General features: G+C 42.1%; 1 protein-coding gene and 1 long non-coding RNA gene across 4 annotated transcripts; both read right to left on the reverse strand.

Annotated features, from left to right (window-relative positions):
• Positions 1-4,058: 4,058 nt before the first annotated feature.
• Positions 4,059-7,145, reverse strand: LOC114149077 (uncharacterized). Its single transcript, XR_003596429.1, has 2 exons — positions 5,514-7,145; positions 4,059-5,202 (listed from the first exon to the last, which is right to left on the reverse strand). It is a non-coding gene; the product is annotated as an uncharacterized LOC114149077 (long non-coding RNA).
• A 7,181-nt stretch (positions 7,146-14,326) lies between these two features.
• Positions 14,327-16,880, reverse strand: thap1 (THAP domain containing, apoptosis associated protein 1). 3 transcript variants are annotated; one of them, XR_003596543.1, is made up of 4 exons: positions 16,706-16,880; positions 15,485-15,677; positions 14,909-15,400; positions 14,327-14,681 (listed from the first exon to the last, which is right to left on the reverse strand). XR_003596543.1 is itself a non-coding variant. In XM_028025578.1 (3 exons), exons 1-3 carry the CDS (start codon positions 16,774-16,776, stop codon positions 15,023-15,025), a joined length of 642 nt encoding a protein of 213 aa, XP_027881379.1. In that variant the 5' UTR covers positions 16,777-16,880; the 3' UTR covers positions 14,882-15,022. The 3 variants fall into 3 exon arrangements, 2 of the variants coding, with proteins under 2 accessions (XP_027881379.1, XP_027881381.1); XM_028025578.1 differs by lacking the exon at positions 14,327-14,681 and having other exon boundaries at positions 14,882-15,400; XM_028025580.1 differs by lacking the exon at positions 14,327-14,681 and having other exon boundaries at positions 14,882-15,400; positions 16,564-16,714.
• Between the last annotated feature and the right edge of the window lie 271 nt (positions 16,881-17,151).

Raw genomic sequence — 17,151 nt, forward strand, 5'->3', positions numbered from 1 at the left:
ACTAAATATTTAGTTTAACTCTATTAGCTACAGCCAAATCCTTACTTTGCTAACTAAGTATTTAGTTAAATATTTTGATTCAAACTAAATATTTAGTTTGAATCTGTGACATTAATAATGAATGAATGGAAATGAATAGAAATTAATGTATGAATGAATGAATGAATGAATGAATGAATGAATAACTTATGACTAAATAACCTGAATTATTGCTGCCAGTTTTTGCAAACTAAATGTTTTCATTCTGAAGTCTAGAAATTACATCTGCAGTTTTATGAAGTCATTTTAAATTTCATAAAAGTTTACAGAAACGTCTGAAAACATATTTTCATCTGCATCTTGAAGTTTTTGTTTTTAGTTTCCAGGTTTTCCAGGATTTTCCAGGTTCAGAGGAAACTTTGAACCTTTTCTCAGGAATAAAACAGAAATAAAGAAACAACAAACTGTTGAGGCTTTTTCCACTTTGCACTTAAAAAACTTAACTTTTTGTGATTAGTGGGCGGGGCCTCGCTCCTCAGTGGACGCTCTGATTGGTCCGTTTTCCCTCCCCTCTCTGTTGATGTTGGTGGCTGACTCCAACCATTTCTGCAGGTTACATAAACAAACACACACACACACACACACACTTAAACTTTTCAGCTGCGTCTTTGTTTGTAGTTTTGGTTTGGCGTTGCCATGGAGACGCAGAGGAGAAACCAGAACCAGATGAAGGAGCAGAAAGTGGAGCCGGGCGGCGCTACAGCTGCTGCAGCTGCAGGTTTGATCACCGTCAGATTCCTCTGATCAGCTGATCCACTTCTGAGTAAATCCAGCTTCACATGTGGAGAAGAAACGTTTTAAAGATCGATTTTATGGTGAAGGTTGGAGAGAGGGAGAGAAGGAGAGAGGGAGAGAAGGAGAGAGGGAGAGAAGGAGAGAGGGAGAGAGGGAGAGAGGGATGAAGGATGAAGGATGGATGATGGAGGAATGTATTATTGGCTCTGGAGTTGTTTCAGGGTGACTCAGATGCTCCACCCACAGATACGCTGACTCACCATAAACCGTCAAGTACTCAGTGAGCATGTGTGTGTGTGTGTGTGTGTGTGTGTGTGTGTGTGTGATGTACCTGATTTAAATGTCAGTAAAGTGAGATTCTGACTCTTTCTCACCAGGTTTTTTTTTCTGATCGGACTCACAGAGACTTGGAAACAAACTCGGTTACCTCGACGCTTCACGTCCTGGTTTCAGGTAAACTACGTTTCCCAGAAGCCTTTGGGTTGTTTGGGTCTGAGCCGAGTCTCACGGATAAATAAAAGTTTGTTCCTGGATGCAGTTGAAATGTTGAAGGTCTGAGTAGAAAACTCTGAACCAGCATCAGCCGATACCACATCCAACCATCATCCATCCATCATCCATCCATCATCCATCCATCATCCATCCATCCATCATCCATCCATCATCCAACCATCATCCATCCATCATCCATCATCCATCCATCATCCATCCATCATCCAACCATCCATCATCCATCCATCATCCATCCATCTATCATCCATCCATCCATCATCCAACCATCATCCATCCATCATCCAACCATCATCCATCCATCATCCATCCATCATCCATCCATCCATCATCCATCCATCATCCATCCATCCATCCATCCATCCATCCTCCATCATCCAACCATCATCCATCCATCATCCATCATCCATCCATCATCCATCCATCATCCAACCATCATCCATCCATCATCCATCCATCATCCAACCATCATCCATCCATCATCCATCATCCAACCATCATCCAACCATCATCCAACCATCATCCAACCATCCATCATCCATCCATCATCCATCCATCATCCATCCATCATCCATCCATCCATCATCCATCCATCATCCATCCATCATCCATCCATCATCCAACCATCATCCAACCATCATCCATCCATCATCCATCCATCATCCATCCATCATCCATCCATCCCATCCATCCATCCTCATCCATCATCATCCATCCATCCATCATCCATCCATCATCCATCCATCATCCATCCATCATCCATCCATCATCCACCATCATCCATCCATCCATCATCCAACCATCATCCATCCATCATCCATCCATCATCCAACCAGCATCCATCCATCATCCAACCATCATCCGTCCATCATCCATCCATCATCCATCCATCCATCATCCATCCATCATCCAACCATCATCCATCCATCATCCATCAATCATCCGTCATCCATCCATCATCCATCATCCATCCATCATCCAACCATCATCCATCCATCATCCATCCGTCATCCATCCATCATCCATCATCCATCTATCATCCATCCATCCATCATCCAACCATCATCCATCCATCATCCAACCATCATCCATCCATCCATCATCCAACCATCATCCATCCATCATCCATCCATCATCCAACCATCATCCATCCATCATCCAACCATCATCCGTCCATCATCCATCCATCATCCATCCATCCATCATCCATCCATCATCATCCGTCATCCATCCATCATCCATCCATCCATCATCCATCCATCATCCAACCATCATCCATCCATCATCCATCCGTCATCCATCCATCATCCATCCATCATCCATCCATCATCCATCCATCATCCATCCATCATCCAACCATCATCCATCATCCATCCATCATCCAACCATCATCCATCCATCATCCAACCATCCATCATCCATCCATCATCCATCCATCAATCATCCATCCATCATCCATCCATCATCCATCCATCATCCGTCATCCATCCATCATCCATCCATCCATCATCCATCATCCATCCATCATCCAACCATCATCCATCCATCATCCATCCATCATCCATCCATCCATCCATCATCCATCAATCATCCGTCATCCATCCATCATCCATCCATCCATCTTTTGGTGCCTCCACAGTTTTCAAGGCTAACGATAAGCTAACACAAGGCTAACGATAAGCTAACACAAGGCTAACACAAAGCCCACAAAACGTCTGGATTAAATCAAACTTCCTCAAAGTTTTCATGAACTACAAGATTCTGTGGAAATGAACAAACATGATCAGGTTGTGATCTACTGTTTACTATGTTAGCATTTAGCTAGCTCCATTAGCAGGAGCTAGCACAGTTTGCTCCCGCTAATGGAGCTAACACCAGTAGCAGAAGCTAACAGCATTAGCTGGAGCCAGTTAGCCTGTAGCTCTGCCTACTTTCCCTCTTTCCCACATAGTGAGGAACACACAGCTGGGTCAGAACCGGACCAGGTATTACCCGTCCAGAGAGACTTAGCAACAGAGAAAGGGCTTAATAAACTAAAACAATGTTAAATCATTATAGTATTATTAAAAATTAATTTTAATTCCAACATAATATAAATAAATGTGTTATTTATTGTAGGTCTTATAAGAATTATGAGGCAGAAGCTTTTATTTTGACGAGCCACGCTGCTTAAATCTTCATTTTCCTCCGTCGTGTTTTTCTGCCTGGCGGTTCCTGATGCTGGACGGCGGTGAGGATGTGAAGCATTCAGGTCCAACTCACACGACACCAGCAGAACTTCGCCGCACTTCCTGTCGCATGAATGTTGGCGTAAAACAAAACAGAGCGACGCGTCGCATCAACCTGGTCTGATCCTGAACTCAGGTCCTTCGTTCTAAAGATTCAACCTTCATTTAAATAAAACTACTGAAGTCTGAACTCTGGTTCTGACCAGGCTGCAGCTGAGTGAACTTGAACTGATCTGACAGAGAAACAAACTTTGTGACCTGGTTCCTGACCCGACTGGACTCCGTCTGCCTGCATTTAGTCATCGTTTGTTTCAGTTTGTGTCTAATGAGCTCAGACTGCGGTTACATAAAGCCGATGCAGACGCGGCGCTGACCGGTCAGAGCAGCACGTCTGCAGCACGTCTGCAGCACGTCTGCAGCACGTCTGCAGCACGTCTGCAGCACGTCTGCAGCACGTCTGCAGCACGTCTGCATTAAAAATCAACGTTTTGATGGTTCGTCACGTTTTCTGTTTCTATTTAAGGCTGAAAGAAACAGCAACACTAATAACATAAACACCATTTATTAACAACAATAATAATGTAAAGACTGTTCAGACAAACTCCAAGAGAACGATGTCAAATTATCTTGAAGTTGTTTATTAGTGACTTTGTGTTATGAAAAAAAAAACATATATTTTTCTTGTTGCTAGGTAAAGTTTGTCTTGCCTACTTCATGTTGTCAGACTGGATCTATTTAATAAATTCTGAACAGATTATTAAAATTTAGCTGAACTTTCCCAATAATTTGGTCCCAATAAATCCATGACTTCACCAGAATGATCCAGTTCAGGTTTTCTAAACATATTTAACGAACATGTTGCTGCCGTACCAGAGGCACAGACACAGACTGGTGGCTCTGGTAAGGCACAGAGATCATTTTTACTGAAACCTTTTTATGTTTGTGGATTATTGGAGAGAAAGTTTTACTTGATGTAAAAATCAGAAAGTTAGATTATAAAAACGTTCTAATTTTAACGTTTGCATCAGAAAATGTTTTTTGTTTTAGTGAAAAACTTTCTTCCTGAATTTACACAAAATGTTTCTTGTTTTCTCTCTGATTTTATCAGAAGCTTTTATTAAACATTCAGTTTTAGAATCACATTTTTACCATTTTTACTCTTTTATTTATAACTGTAATTTTTCATTAAAGGTTTTAGAGATTAATGAAATATTTACAGGTATTGTTACCAAAGTGATGATATTTATGATAAACAAACTCTGTGTGACGTACCGGTCTGTAAACTCTGAACACACACACACACACCACACACACACACCACACACACTCCCTGCCTGCTTAATGAGGGTTAATGAACGGAGGATCCTGACTGGTTCACCGGTTTTTGCCTCGACTTCCCTCATGGAGATGAACGGCTCACATGCAGCTCAGAGTGTGTGTGTGTGTGTGTGTGAGAGAGAATGTGTGTGTGTGTGTGTGAGCACCTTCTCCTGCAGTGTGTGTAGATGTGGTCAGACAGCTGCCTTCTCCTGCCGGCTACGCTGGCCGATGACACACACACACACACACACACACACACACACCGGGCTGCATGTGGGTGTGTGATGCTGCGTTATCACTGTGACTCTCTGCACTGTAAAAATGGACGCGTTGATCCCAGGCTGCTGATTTTAAAGCCACCAGATGAATTCTGGGTAAAAATAAACAATGTTTTTGTTTTAAACACAAAATGTTTAAAAATATTTTACCAGTTTTTACTTCATTGTTGCTCTTTCATCAAATGACTTAGTTACTAAATTAATGATTAATCGATTGAATCGATTAATCGATTGAACTGATTAATCGATTCAGCCTTTATTAAACAGCAGCAGTCAGGATATGGAAACTGATCTGAAATCAATACTTACATGATGTTGAAGCTGCTGATCTTATTTATTGATCCCAGTAATTAATCAATATATTAAACCCAGTTTAATATTTAAATTTTTAAAATATTTTTACCTGAATAAACCGAACAGATTTCATCCTGAACCTGAAAGAAAACAACTCAACACGTTTCTCTCCTCTGGTCCAATCAGCTGCTTTCCTGGATAAATCGTTTCACTTCCTGGATGAACTGGTGCGTTGGGCTTTAACTGGTCCGTTCTGGTTGTTCTGGACGGTTTGAGTTCCTGCTGACAGGTTTCTGTCCTGCGGCTGATGAAGACGAGCGGCCCTTCCTCCTGACAGGAACACGTCCACAGTGGGACTAAAATAGTGGGGAACCTGATGGGGCCGCGGCGCGGCGCCGGCCCCTGGACAGCCCGTCAGGATGACGGACGGCGGTCCGGCGGCAGGCGTCCAATCAGCCGTTACTCTGCCTCGTTAACGGCGCCGTTTCCCTTCAGTCCTGATGTTACTGTAGCACAAACTGACAGGCCATGAAATCCTGCAGACTATTTATTATCTCCCAGCACCAACAACTGGTTTCCAGTTAGATCCCATCACAACGACTGGACTGGAAAAACACGTCAGCATAAAACTGGACAGAGAAGAAGAAACTCACCTGACATTTAGATTAACTTCAGTTTGGTAAACTTACAACATTACAGAAAATAAATTAACATAAAATACTATTTTTAATAGAAACTGATAACTTGTCCTGTTCATGAAGAAACAAACATTATTAAACATGATCAGAGAATTATTTAAATATGACACAGTTATGGATAAACAACACATTTATACATCTGCACAGTAATATCAGCTGCTACATCTTTAAACCTCAGCAGGAAACTAAAACATCTGAAGTAAAACATCTAAAATAGACAAAAAGATTTGATATAAAAATGTAATAAACAGGTTTTGTGTATCTATTCTAACTTTTCTAACCTTTAAATCTTTTCTGAATTCCAGAAGGAAAACTTGTGTTCATCTCTTTATACATTATTTAGAGTATTTTAGTGCAAACAATGTCTTTAAATCTGCAGATATAACTTTGAGTTTATTAGTTGGTTCATGATATCTCACTTTATTAATAAGGCCAAATGCCTTTTATATTTATTAAATCTTATATTTTAAACAATATTTCAACATTTTACTTCCTAACAGATCCATAAAACATCCAGTGGATTATTAGCTGGTTGCATTTCTGCAGGTGAGTGAAGGTCAGTGAGTTAAAGCTGCAGGGGAGCCTCTCCTGTCATTAGCATTAGCGTCGCTCTGAACATTAGCTGCAGGTCTTATAGCTGTAATTAATCCTCGTCACGCTGTTCTATAATTCTCGGCCGTGTTTGTGTCTGTAATTAAACAGCTTTTGCTGTTTCATTTTGGTCTGAATCTTAATATTTCTCCTCTCCGTGTTTCTGGGTGGAGCTGAAATCTGTCGAAGTTAAAGGAGCTAAAACTAGAAAATCCTCAAAGTTCAAGTCTTTCATTTTTCACCCATTTATAAAAAACACATTTTGAGTCAGAAGAGTTGAAAGTTGAGCTCAGATTTAATGAAAAAGAGAATATTATCCGGGTCAGACGGGCTGGACTCGTCCAGGATCGTCTGTCTGTCTCTCTCTGTTTCTGTCTGTCTGTCTGTCTCTGTTTCTGTCTGTCTGTCTCTCTCTGTTTCTGTCTGTCTGTCTCTCTCTGTTTCTGTCTGTCTGTCTGTCTCTCTCTGTTTCTGTCTGTCTGTCTGTCTGTCTCTCTCTGTTTCTGTCTGTCTGTCTCTCTCTGTTTCTGTCTGTCTGTCTGTCTGTCTCTCTCTGTTTCTGTCTGTCTGTCTGTCTGTCTCTCTCTGTTTCTGTCTGTCTGTCTCTCTCTGTTTCTGTCTGTCTGTCTCTCTCTGTTTCTGTCTGTCTGTCTCTCTCTGTTTCTGTCTGTCTGTCTCTCTCTGTTTCTGTCTGTCTGTCTCTCTCTGTTTCTGTCTGTCTGTCTGTCTGTCTCTCTCTGTTTCTGTCTGTCTGTCTCTCTCTGTTTCTGTCTGTCTGTCTCTCTCTGTTTCTGTCTGTCTGTCTGTCTGTCTCTCTCTGTTTCTGTCTGTCTGTCTCTCTCTGTTTCTGTCTGTCTGTCTGTCTGTCTCTCTCTGTTTCTGTCTGTCTGTCTCTCTCTGTCTGTCTGTCTGTCTCTGTCTGTCTGTCTCTCTCTGTTTCTGTCTGTCTGTCTGTCTCTCTCTGTTTCTGTCTGTCTGTCTGTCTGTCTGTCTCTCTCTGTTTCTGTCTGTCTGTCTGTCTGTCTCTCTCTGTTTCTGTCTGTCTGTCTGTCTCTCTCTGTTTCTGTCTGTCTGTCTCTCTCTGTTTCTGTCTGTCTGTCTGTCTCTCTCTGTTTCTGTCTGTCTGTCTCTCTCTGTTTCTGTCTGTCTGTCTGTCTCTGTTTCTGTCTGTCTGTCTGTCTGTCTGTGTACCCTCCATGATCTCGGTTGAATCGGTTTGTTTTCTGCGTTCCTCCTCAACCCGGTTCATCCAGGAACAAAACGTTTCGGCTCCTTCAGATTTCTGAGGCCGTTGAGCCAGAAGTGATAAGTTGAAGTTTCCAGGATCTCATTAATTAGAATAAAACATAAAACTAATGAAAAGGCTTTTTGTGGGGCGTAATTGGCTTTAATTAAAGGGAGCCGGTAACGTTTCCCTGGAAGCCGTTGGGATTTCTGCAGCTCATACAAACATGTTCATTACTGGTTTTAGTTCTGAACGATCTGATTGGACGCCGGAAACGATTGTTGTTGTGTTCGAGTTGCTGTTAGGAGTTAGCCTATCAACGAAGCTATGCTAGCTCAAAATAGCATCTCAATGCTAACCTTGTAGCAGCTAATGCTAACGTTAGCAACCAAAATCCACATTTCTTGGTTGAAGAAAATAAAAAACAGATTAAAAAAAAAAACATCGTTGCTGTTTATTAAGTTTGTTTGTTCAATAATTTAGGAGCTAAAATGTTTTTGAATTGAAAATGTTGCTGATTTTATTAATTGGGTTTAATTAATTACAGACCTGCAACTATTAAACATTTTAACAGAATCCCAGAATAATGGAAAGAAACAAAATTAAATTAATGTAAAAACATACATGATATTAAGTTTTTTAAGAAAGAAAAATACATTTTCTGATCAGTTTAGAATAAATTATAGATTTTTTTCTCTTAAAATGATCTAATACTATCTTTTTCTGAAATAATTGTTCAGTAAATCCGACCCTGATGCTTTATTTCCTGCCTGAAGCCCCAGGACCAGATCAGAGTCTAATCAACATGGATGCTGAAAAGAATCTGAGCTTCCTGCTCGTCGTGGTGAGTCACTGCGCTTCGCTTCGCCGCGCCGCCACGGATGAAAGTGGAATTAGTGCCGGTTAATTCGTCCTGACAGTTGGAAATGTTAAATCCTGCAGGGGGCTCGGCTTAGCGCGCCGCGCTCTGCCTAAGTAGGTTAAACACAAACCGGAGTGATCAATCTGCAGACGCTCGACTGAAACTACGGAACCGGCTGGAAACTCCTGGAAACCAGCAGAACCAGCAGGAACACCAACTGGAACCAGTAACCATGCAGGTCCAGATGAGTTCTGGCTCCGGAGGTTCTGACTCCAGAACTGAGATGAAGAAGAACTTTCATTTTTCCTCCAATCATTTGGTAAAAATAAATGTCAAAGGTCAGATTTTTATGTTTCTTCTTTTTTACTTTCCCTCTTTTAAAGCGACAGGGTGTGACTTTCATAAAGAGCCAATCAGAGCCAGGAGGCGGGGCTTAGCGCTGTCAATCAACCTAATGGTTAATGGTGGACAAACAACTCACTGTTACAGGAAAACCGTTTATCGGCCAGCATCAGTGTCTGACAGGGAGAAGCACTCAGGCGTGATTGACGGCGCTAGGCCCCGCCCCCTGGCTCTGATTGGTTGTTTCTACTTAACACAGGGAGAAAACGGAGCGGATTGATTTTTCATAGATTATTGTCTCATAGCAAACTGTCACAACATGGAGACAGTTTCAACAAATATGTAAAATAATATTTTTATAAATTACATTCTGCATCCTGAAGCAGCAAAAAAATTTATCAATTATCGATTAATAAATTTAAAAGATTCTGATTAATATTTTCAAGAGCAAGTTTACAGAAACATTGTAATCCATTTTATGTGTGGCCTTGTTTTGATTGTTGTGTCTTATTATGAATAATTAAATTAGAAATTGATTCCATAAACAAAACATCTCAATCTCATCTATGAACCCAGAGTTTTTCCTCCTGTCGAGTTTTTCCAGGAAAGGTTTGGATTTCAGGATGATTGGCTCATTTATGTCTTCATCTGGTTTTTCTGTTTACTGCAGAGCAGGTCAGGTTTCCAGCACCGGTTACCATGGCGATAACCCTCCGACGACCCGGTGGCCCAAACAAACAGAGACGTGCAAAAAGCTTGTGAGCAACGAACCAAACTGAGTTCAAGGAAAAACTGCAGTAACCATTAAAAACACAAAACATAATAATTATTAATAAAACCAAACATCCTGTTTTTACAGTGAATCATGAGGCTTCTTTACCTGCAGAAAACCTGACATAATTTACAGACATGCTGCAGATATTTTTCCAACAATAAATAAAAACTGATTGTATCTTATAAGGAAAATAAATGTAATAACTAAATGCAGTTTTATTCTTTTAATTAATAAAAATAGTCAAATTAAACCATATTTTGCCCTCTGACCCTCATATTCAGACGGTGAACTCTCGGCTCGGTGCGGATGTAGGCCAGCAGCTGCAGACTCACCATGAGGCATTATGGTTTTTATTATTATTATTTTTAGCTGGATGCCATTAGTGTATGGCTGCGTGAACGTGAGCGTCGCCTGAACTCTGATCAGATGTGATCCGTTTCCGCTCAGCTTCCTCTGCAGCAGCGTGAACACAAAGAGGCAGCGGCAGAAATTCCTCTGATTTCATGCAGCAGCAGCTGCAGGGACTTTTTCCCTCTCAGTCCGTCTGTCAGGCTGAAGCGAGGCGGCGAGCGGCGAGCGGCGAGCGGCGGGCGGCGAGCGGCGGACGGCGAGCGGCGGGCGGCGGACGGCGAGCGGCGAGCGGCGGGCGGCGAGCGGCGGGCGGCGAGCGGCGAGCGGCGGACGGCGAGCGGCGAGCGGCGGGCGGCGAGCGGCGGACGGCGAGCGGCGAGCGGCGGACGGCGAGCGGCGGGCGGCGAGCGGCGGGCGGCGAGCGGCGAGCGGCGAGCGGCGAGCGGCGAGCGGCGGGCGGCGGGCGGCGAGCGGCGAGCGGCGGGCGGCGAGCGGCGGGTTAACAGGGTCAGGGTGATCAGGATAATCGGTGGAATATCACGGAAAATCACAGGATGGGAAAAATCAGAGAAATGTTCTAGAAAAAAATGTAAATTTTCTGAACTCCAAGAGTTGAAGATTTGACTTTAATCTCAGAAAAAGGCTGGAAGAAGAAAAATTTGACTTTTGAAAGTCAGAAAATTTCCTAAAGTCAAAAATGTTCAACTTTGTGAAAAATACTAATACAAAATTGACAAAATATGAAATTTTGTAAAGATTAGCACTGGAGCTGTAAGACATTCTAAATATTCTTTCTGTCATAAAAGTAAATAATCTTTATTTCTTCCTTTGTTTTCATCGTGTGAAGAATAAACTGAACTTTAACTTTAGTTTTAACTTTCACCAGAAAAGCCTTTAACAACATTTTTCTTTCATTTTCCTGGATTTTTTCTGTTTGACCAAAAGAAGTTTAGTGAAAATGTAGTTTCCAGTTATTCCTGAATGCACCACGAATCCTGAACCTGCAGATGGAAGAGGAACCAGAAGGTCACCGAACACATGACCTTTCAAACATTAAACATTAATGAAACATTTATCTTCCATCTACATGAAGTCATGACTGAACCAGCAAAGTCTGGACATCCTGACTCGCCTGGAGCCTCAGCAGGACCAGGAACCGTCTGTGGTTCACCAGATTTAACTTTAAAGGGAACCTGTTGTAGGAAATTCAGTTTGGATGTTTTTATACGTTTTGGTTTCTGATGCGTTTAAAAACCTGCTGAAAAACTAAACACCCAGCTGGTTTCTGGAAAATGATCTTTTTAAGAACCTCCAGAATGTAACTGTTACCTAGCAACCCCAGCAGAGTTCCGCCTGTTACCTAGCAACCCAACCACTGCACCACTGTGCAGAACAAGATTTGTTCGTAAACGATCTAAAATCTGTAAAGGTTTCTGAAGGACTCTTATTGTGAAATATTAGCAGCAGCATGTCAGCTTCCTGTCAGCTTCCTGTCAGCTTCCTGTCAGCCTCCATCAGCAGCTGAAGCCTGCAGACTCCAGAGCCACCTTCATCTTCCTCATCCTCAGCCTGACTGTTTGCAGATTAATGAAGTAAAGCTGACAAACCTGAGAAAACGATGCGTGTTTGTTTACGGGCGGCTGCCGTTAATCCCGCCTTGATTCGCTCCACCGTCTGAAGCTTCAGATTATCGTTAGCTTCCAGATGTAGCGCGACGCGCGGTGAGTCAGGAAGCTCACCGCTCCGACTCCAACCTGCTGGTTTCTACACGGTTGGATCTTTAAGAGTAAAAACTTTGATCTTTAATGGGATCAATTTAAAAACGGTGCTTTACTCCACATCATATGCTAATATAGCATTAGCATAAAGGTGGACACGTTTGTATTTTTATTTCCAGAATATTTTCTGTTGATTTTCTCTTCATAAAGTCACTTTATGTACAGAAAACTTTTAAAATGATGATTTTTAAATTATGACATTTTAACAGTAAAATATTTATAATTATGTTTTTTTTATAAGAAAAGAAAAAATATTAAAAATAAAAATGCTAGATAGTGTTAGCATGGTAGCACAGCCAGCTGCCACAGGAAGTTAGTAAAGCAGCAGCAAACAGAAGCCGAACTTCACGTTTTATGAGTGATGAAATAATCTAATAATTGTGTTTTTATTAATTAACAGAAATAAAGTTTGGATCATTAATCAGACTGGAATAAATGAACGTTTGGTTCAGAACCCGGTTCGTCCCAAACCGGCCGGCCGGCCGGCTGCTGGACGTTTTCTGGAGGGAGGGAATCGTCTCAGCTCAGAGGCGTTCCCATGACGACAGAACCAGACGCAGACGTGAGTCAGAACCAGAACCGTCCCGGCCGGGCCTCTCCGACACCGCCGAGGTGACAGCCTGTTGTTACTGCGTGTCATGGCGACGCCCTTTAACCCCGCAGGAGGCTGATGTCAGACGGCCTCCGCCCGCCGTGCGTCACCGTGACGACCGACGACTCACAGTGACGCACAGAGACCGGTTCTGTCTGCTGGGTCAGTTTGGACTAGAACCAGAGCCAAAACCAGAACCAGGAATAGAACCAAAACCAGAACCAGGAACAAAACCAGAGCCAAAACCAGTAACAGAACCAAAACCAGTAACAGAACCAAAACCAGAGCCAAAACCAGGAACAGAACCAGAACCAAAACCAGAACCAGGAACAAAACCAGTAACAGAACCAGGACCGTTCCTCCCAGTCTACAGTCAGGATTTTCTGCCAGTTGCTATTTTCACCATTTATACTATTCATCTGTTGGTTTTCATAACCTTCATACTTTTATAATATTCAGCTTTTTATTCATTTTTTCATAGAAATGGGGAAACTGCTCCATCCTGTGGCAGAACTGAGAATTACAATATAAAATGTCCGCCGTGTTTCACAGTGGATGTTTCTGGCTGTCATGGAGGAAACGAGGCAGCGGCCATTTTGAAGTTGGGCAGTTTAACAGCTGGGAATAATTTGAGTTTTTGACGTTTCTCTTCTCGTGCTGCTGCATGCAGCGTGTTTTTTATAGCCACCGTGCTAAACGATGCCTCCAAACAAATGTTGAAATATGATGTTGGATTTAATTCACCCTCCGGTTTTATCAGAAGGATCCGGAGAACGTTTCTGTCCTTTTCAAATTTTAGGCTTTACGTGAGTTTTAAAAAAAAAAAAAATGGAATATTTTACTGTAACCCAGCATGCTAGTGGTAGCCTCGATGCTATCATTAGTATTTTAGCTAGTTTTAGCTTTTACCTGGGTTCTTCACACTGCATGGACTATTTCTTACCTTTCTGTCGGCTTCAAACACTTTTGCCATTTTCAGCATTCAGATTTTCATAGGAAATGTTCACTTTCTCAGTGTTTCCCAACCCTGGTCCTCAAGGCCCACAGTCCTCCATGTTTCAGAGGTTTCCCTGTTTTAATGTTCCTGATTCAACTGACTGCAGTTCAACAAACGCCTTTTAATCCGTCATCAATTGAAATCAGCTGGACTGAAGCAAGGAAACACCTAAACCCTGCAGGGCGGTGAGTCTGGAGGACCAGGGTTTCTACTACTCTAATGTTTGTCCAAAATCAACATGCACAGTGGTTTATTTTCCAGCCTTTTTATTTTGACATGTTCATTTTCTGAAGACTTTAGATTTGAATTGGCCACTTTGGGGATTGAACCCGTGACCTTGGCATTTCTAGCGCCACGCTAAAACAAAAACAACCAACAAAGTGGAAAAGAAAAAATCCAGAAGGGAAATTCACAAATAAATCAATAAATTCTGTTTTTTTAATCTTTTTATCCAACACAAGAAAAAGATATTAATAAAAAATTATCTTCAATTTTTTTCTTGCTTAAGATCAAAAATCAAACAGGGAGAAAAAATCTTTCAAAAATCACAAGATTTTTTCACTTCTAATAAAAAAGATCCAGGTATTTTCCACTTTGTTGTTTTGCTGTAGAAATTAAATAAATATTTTTATAGTCAGAAATATTTAATTGAAAAACATAAATGATAATTTTTTCACAGTCATTTTTAAATCCCCTCCATCAGGAAAAACTAAACATTTAAAACTAAAATCTGGACTTTTTGTTTAACTTTTAATGTTAGTAGAAAAATAAAATTTGGTCAGACTTAGAAAATAAATAAAATAATAATAATAATTAGCCTTTTTTCCTGACATATTTTGTGAATCCTTCCAGCTCTTCCCTCCATCAGGTTTTATCCTCCATTAAAGGAGAAATCTGTAGAATAATCCAGTTTGTGTTTCATGCATTTCTGACTCACAGCTCTCTGCTGCCACCTGCTGGCCAGGCGAGCCGCTGAACCCATGAGGAGGAGGAGGATGATGATGATGATGATGAGGATGATGATGATGATGATGAAGTCCTCAGGGTGTACTTACTTTCCTAGAAACTTTAAACACAGAAACAGGTAAAAACTTTCAGAAGAGTTCACACCCAACAACTACGTTTCAATCAAAACGTTTAGTGAATGGAAATCTGAAAAGTGTGGTGTGCATGTTTATTCAGCCCCCATTTTAAATTGCCCCAAATTAAAAAAAGATTTGGAGGTCTGGATGATTCTGGAGTTTTGTCTGAATAAAAACCATAAACTCATCTTCAAATCCCTCATTTATTTACATTATTTTACATAAAGCAGCTGCTGGTTGTGCAGGAGGCCCCACTGCTGCTGATCGTCCACGTTCCTGAAGTCCAACAAACTGTCCAGCTGGTCAGAGGGAACCCTGGTTCTGGTCACTGGACCCCCTTCAGGGTGTGGTAGAGGTGTTTGGGTACGACCACGTAGCGGGCGGCGGGCGGCCCACGCCCGGCCCGCGCCCCCCGCCCCGCCCGCAGCCTCTTGAGCTGCCGCTGCTGCCGGCGGACTTTCTGCTGCGCCGTCTTCAGTTTGCGCCGCAGCAGCTCCAGCTGCTCCTCCAGCTGCTCCATGCGCCGCTTCTGCTGCGCCGAGTCCTCCGCCGTGTAGTTATGGTCGCCGCTCACCGCCGCCGGGTCGCTGCGGCCGTCCGCCGGGCCGCCGCCGGCCTCCTCCGCCGGCGCAGGGTCAGAGGTCACCGGCAGGGAGAGCGGGAAGTCGATCTCTGAGGAGAACGGGTTCTCTAGAGATTCTGACTGCAGGAGAAAAACAGACAGAAAGAGACGGAGGGACGATGAGATGGATGATCAGACAGAGCACCGGCCCGTGTGACCTCTGACCTTCATGCTGAGGCCGAAGCCGAACAGTGAGGGCACGGCGTTGTCCTTCAGGACCCGGTTGTTGCATTCCCTCTTGAAGCAGTCCTGGCTGAAGTGCTGGGAGCAAATGTTGCTGTACTTGGTGGGCTTGAAGTTGCTCCTCCTCATCGCCGCCACCCACTTCCTGCAGACGTCCGGCCGCGCCAGAGGAAACCTGAGCAGGCCCAGACAGGAAGGGCGGCCATGTTGGTCACTGACTGTCACTGTTTTAATTGTCAGAAATGTTTATTGGAAAGTTGTTCATAATTCTAAACGCAGGATAGAATATTATGTGTTTTTCACACAATATTTCCCTCACTTTAACTTAAACATTCATATTTAGATTTATTAACACTTTGGATTAACTGAGAGCTCTGGAAATGTTCATTAATAAAAAATAATCCTCAAAAATAAGACTTGTAAGCCTAATAATTGTCTACATAGTGTAAAATAACCCTATTTTCATCGTTTACGAAAAAAATAAATACTTTGAGTCACAAACTGCATTTTAAACCGACTTTGACGTTTTGTAGTGCTGCTGTTTTCAGACCGCAGCCACATTGAGGTGTTTTTTATTTTACCTCTAAAAAGTAAATGTCTCGGTGTTATTACACTGTCACATGGAGTAAATACTTTATATAAACACCAAACGGTGTTTCAAGTACTCTCTACTAAATGATAAACAACACATTTCCGGTTTGATCGGTGTGAGTAACACAGATTTAATTAAAAGTGGCTCATTATCTTTAAATACGGTAAAACAAATTAATTTTAAAAAATCTGTAGGCCATCTACACTGAGTTTTACGGCTCAGTGTCAAAATAAACAAAAGAAACCTAACTTGGGATGCGTTTACCCCTCGTAAGATACATTCTCTATACTGACTTACCGATAAAGTTATCAAATTCAATCAACCATTATCAACATCTTTAACTTTTTAAGAGCTCAGAAGTAAAATTAACTAAACAAAATGACCAAAGCTTGAAGCGTCCTATAGTTATCTGATTATTGACTCGTAATCTGAACATGAGTTTTAGATTACGAGGTGTAATTGAACACACCATGAAGTTGCCGCCTCCACTACACCGTAACAAGCCGTATAGAAGCGCGAGAAGATTTAAGGGGGTGGCCGCTGGTTTCTATCGGCTATAGCGATAGCAGCTAACGACTCCCGGCGCTTGGACCTGGTTCCGGTCCGCTTACTTGTGGAATGAGATGTCCTTGTCTTTGTGGTACCGGTTCTTACAGCCGTACGCTGAGCACGTCTGGACCATGTTTCAGCCCAAAGAGCAGCTACTTCTCCCGGGTTAAACTTCGCTGCTCTCCCCCTTCACTATCCAAACAAGGCTTCACCGCCAGTAACAAAGATGGCGGCCAAGGTCCGGTCACCTGACCTCCGTTCTTACATGTGATTGACGGAGACTTCTCCACACAAAACAAGGACTTTTGAAGCTTTCTTATGACTTTAATAAATATTTCATCCACACTAAGAACAATGTTACTAATTTTAATTGTTTTTCCGATATCTATCTTTTCTGTGAGACAATTTCTAACAAATCTAATCCAATAAAACAGATGGTCAACTAAACAATAAAGCAGTTCTATAAAACACAGTTGTATTAATTCAATTCATAAGAATATTATTTATC

This window comes from Xiphophorus couchianus, chromosome 8 (assembly GCF_001444195.1).
Source record: "Xiphophorus couchianus chromosome 8, X_couchianus-1.0, whole genome shotgun sequence".
Classification (NCBI taxonomy): Eukaryota; Metazoa; Chordata; class Actinopteri; order Cyprinodontiformes; family Poeciliidae; genus Xiphophorus; species Xiphophorus couchianus.

Coding starts and splice junctions, on each gene's coding strand:
- thap1 (XM_028025578.1), bottom strand. CDS start 16,776: ATGGTCCAGACGTGCTCAGCGTACGGCTGTAAGAACCGGTACCACAAA. Junction 15,678..16,705: donor AAGGACATCTCATTCCACAA/GTAAGCGGACCG, acceptor GGGCCTGCTCAG/GTTTCCTCTGGCGCGGCCGG. Junction 15,401..15,484: donor GCTTCGGCCTCAGCATGAAG/GTCAGAGGTCAC, acceptor TTTCTCCTGCAG/TCAGAATCTCTAGAGAACCC.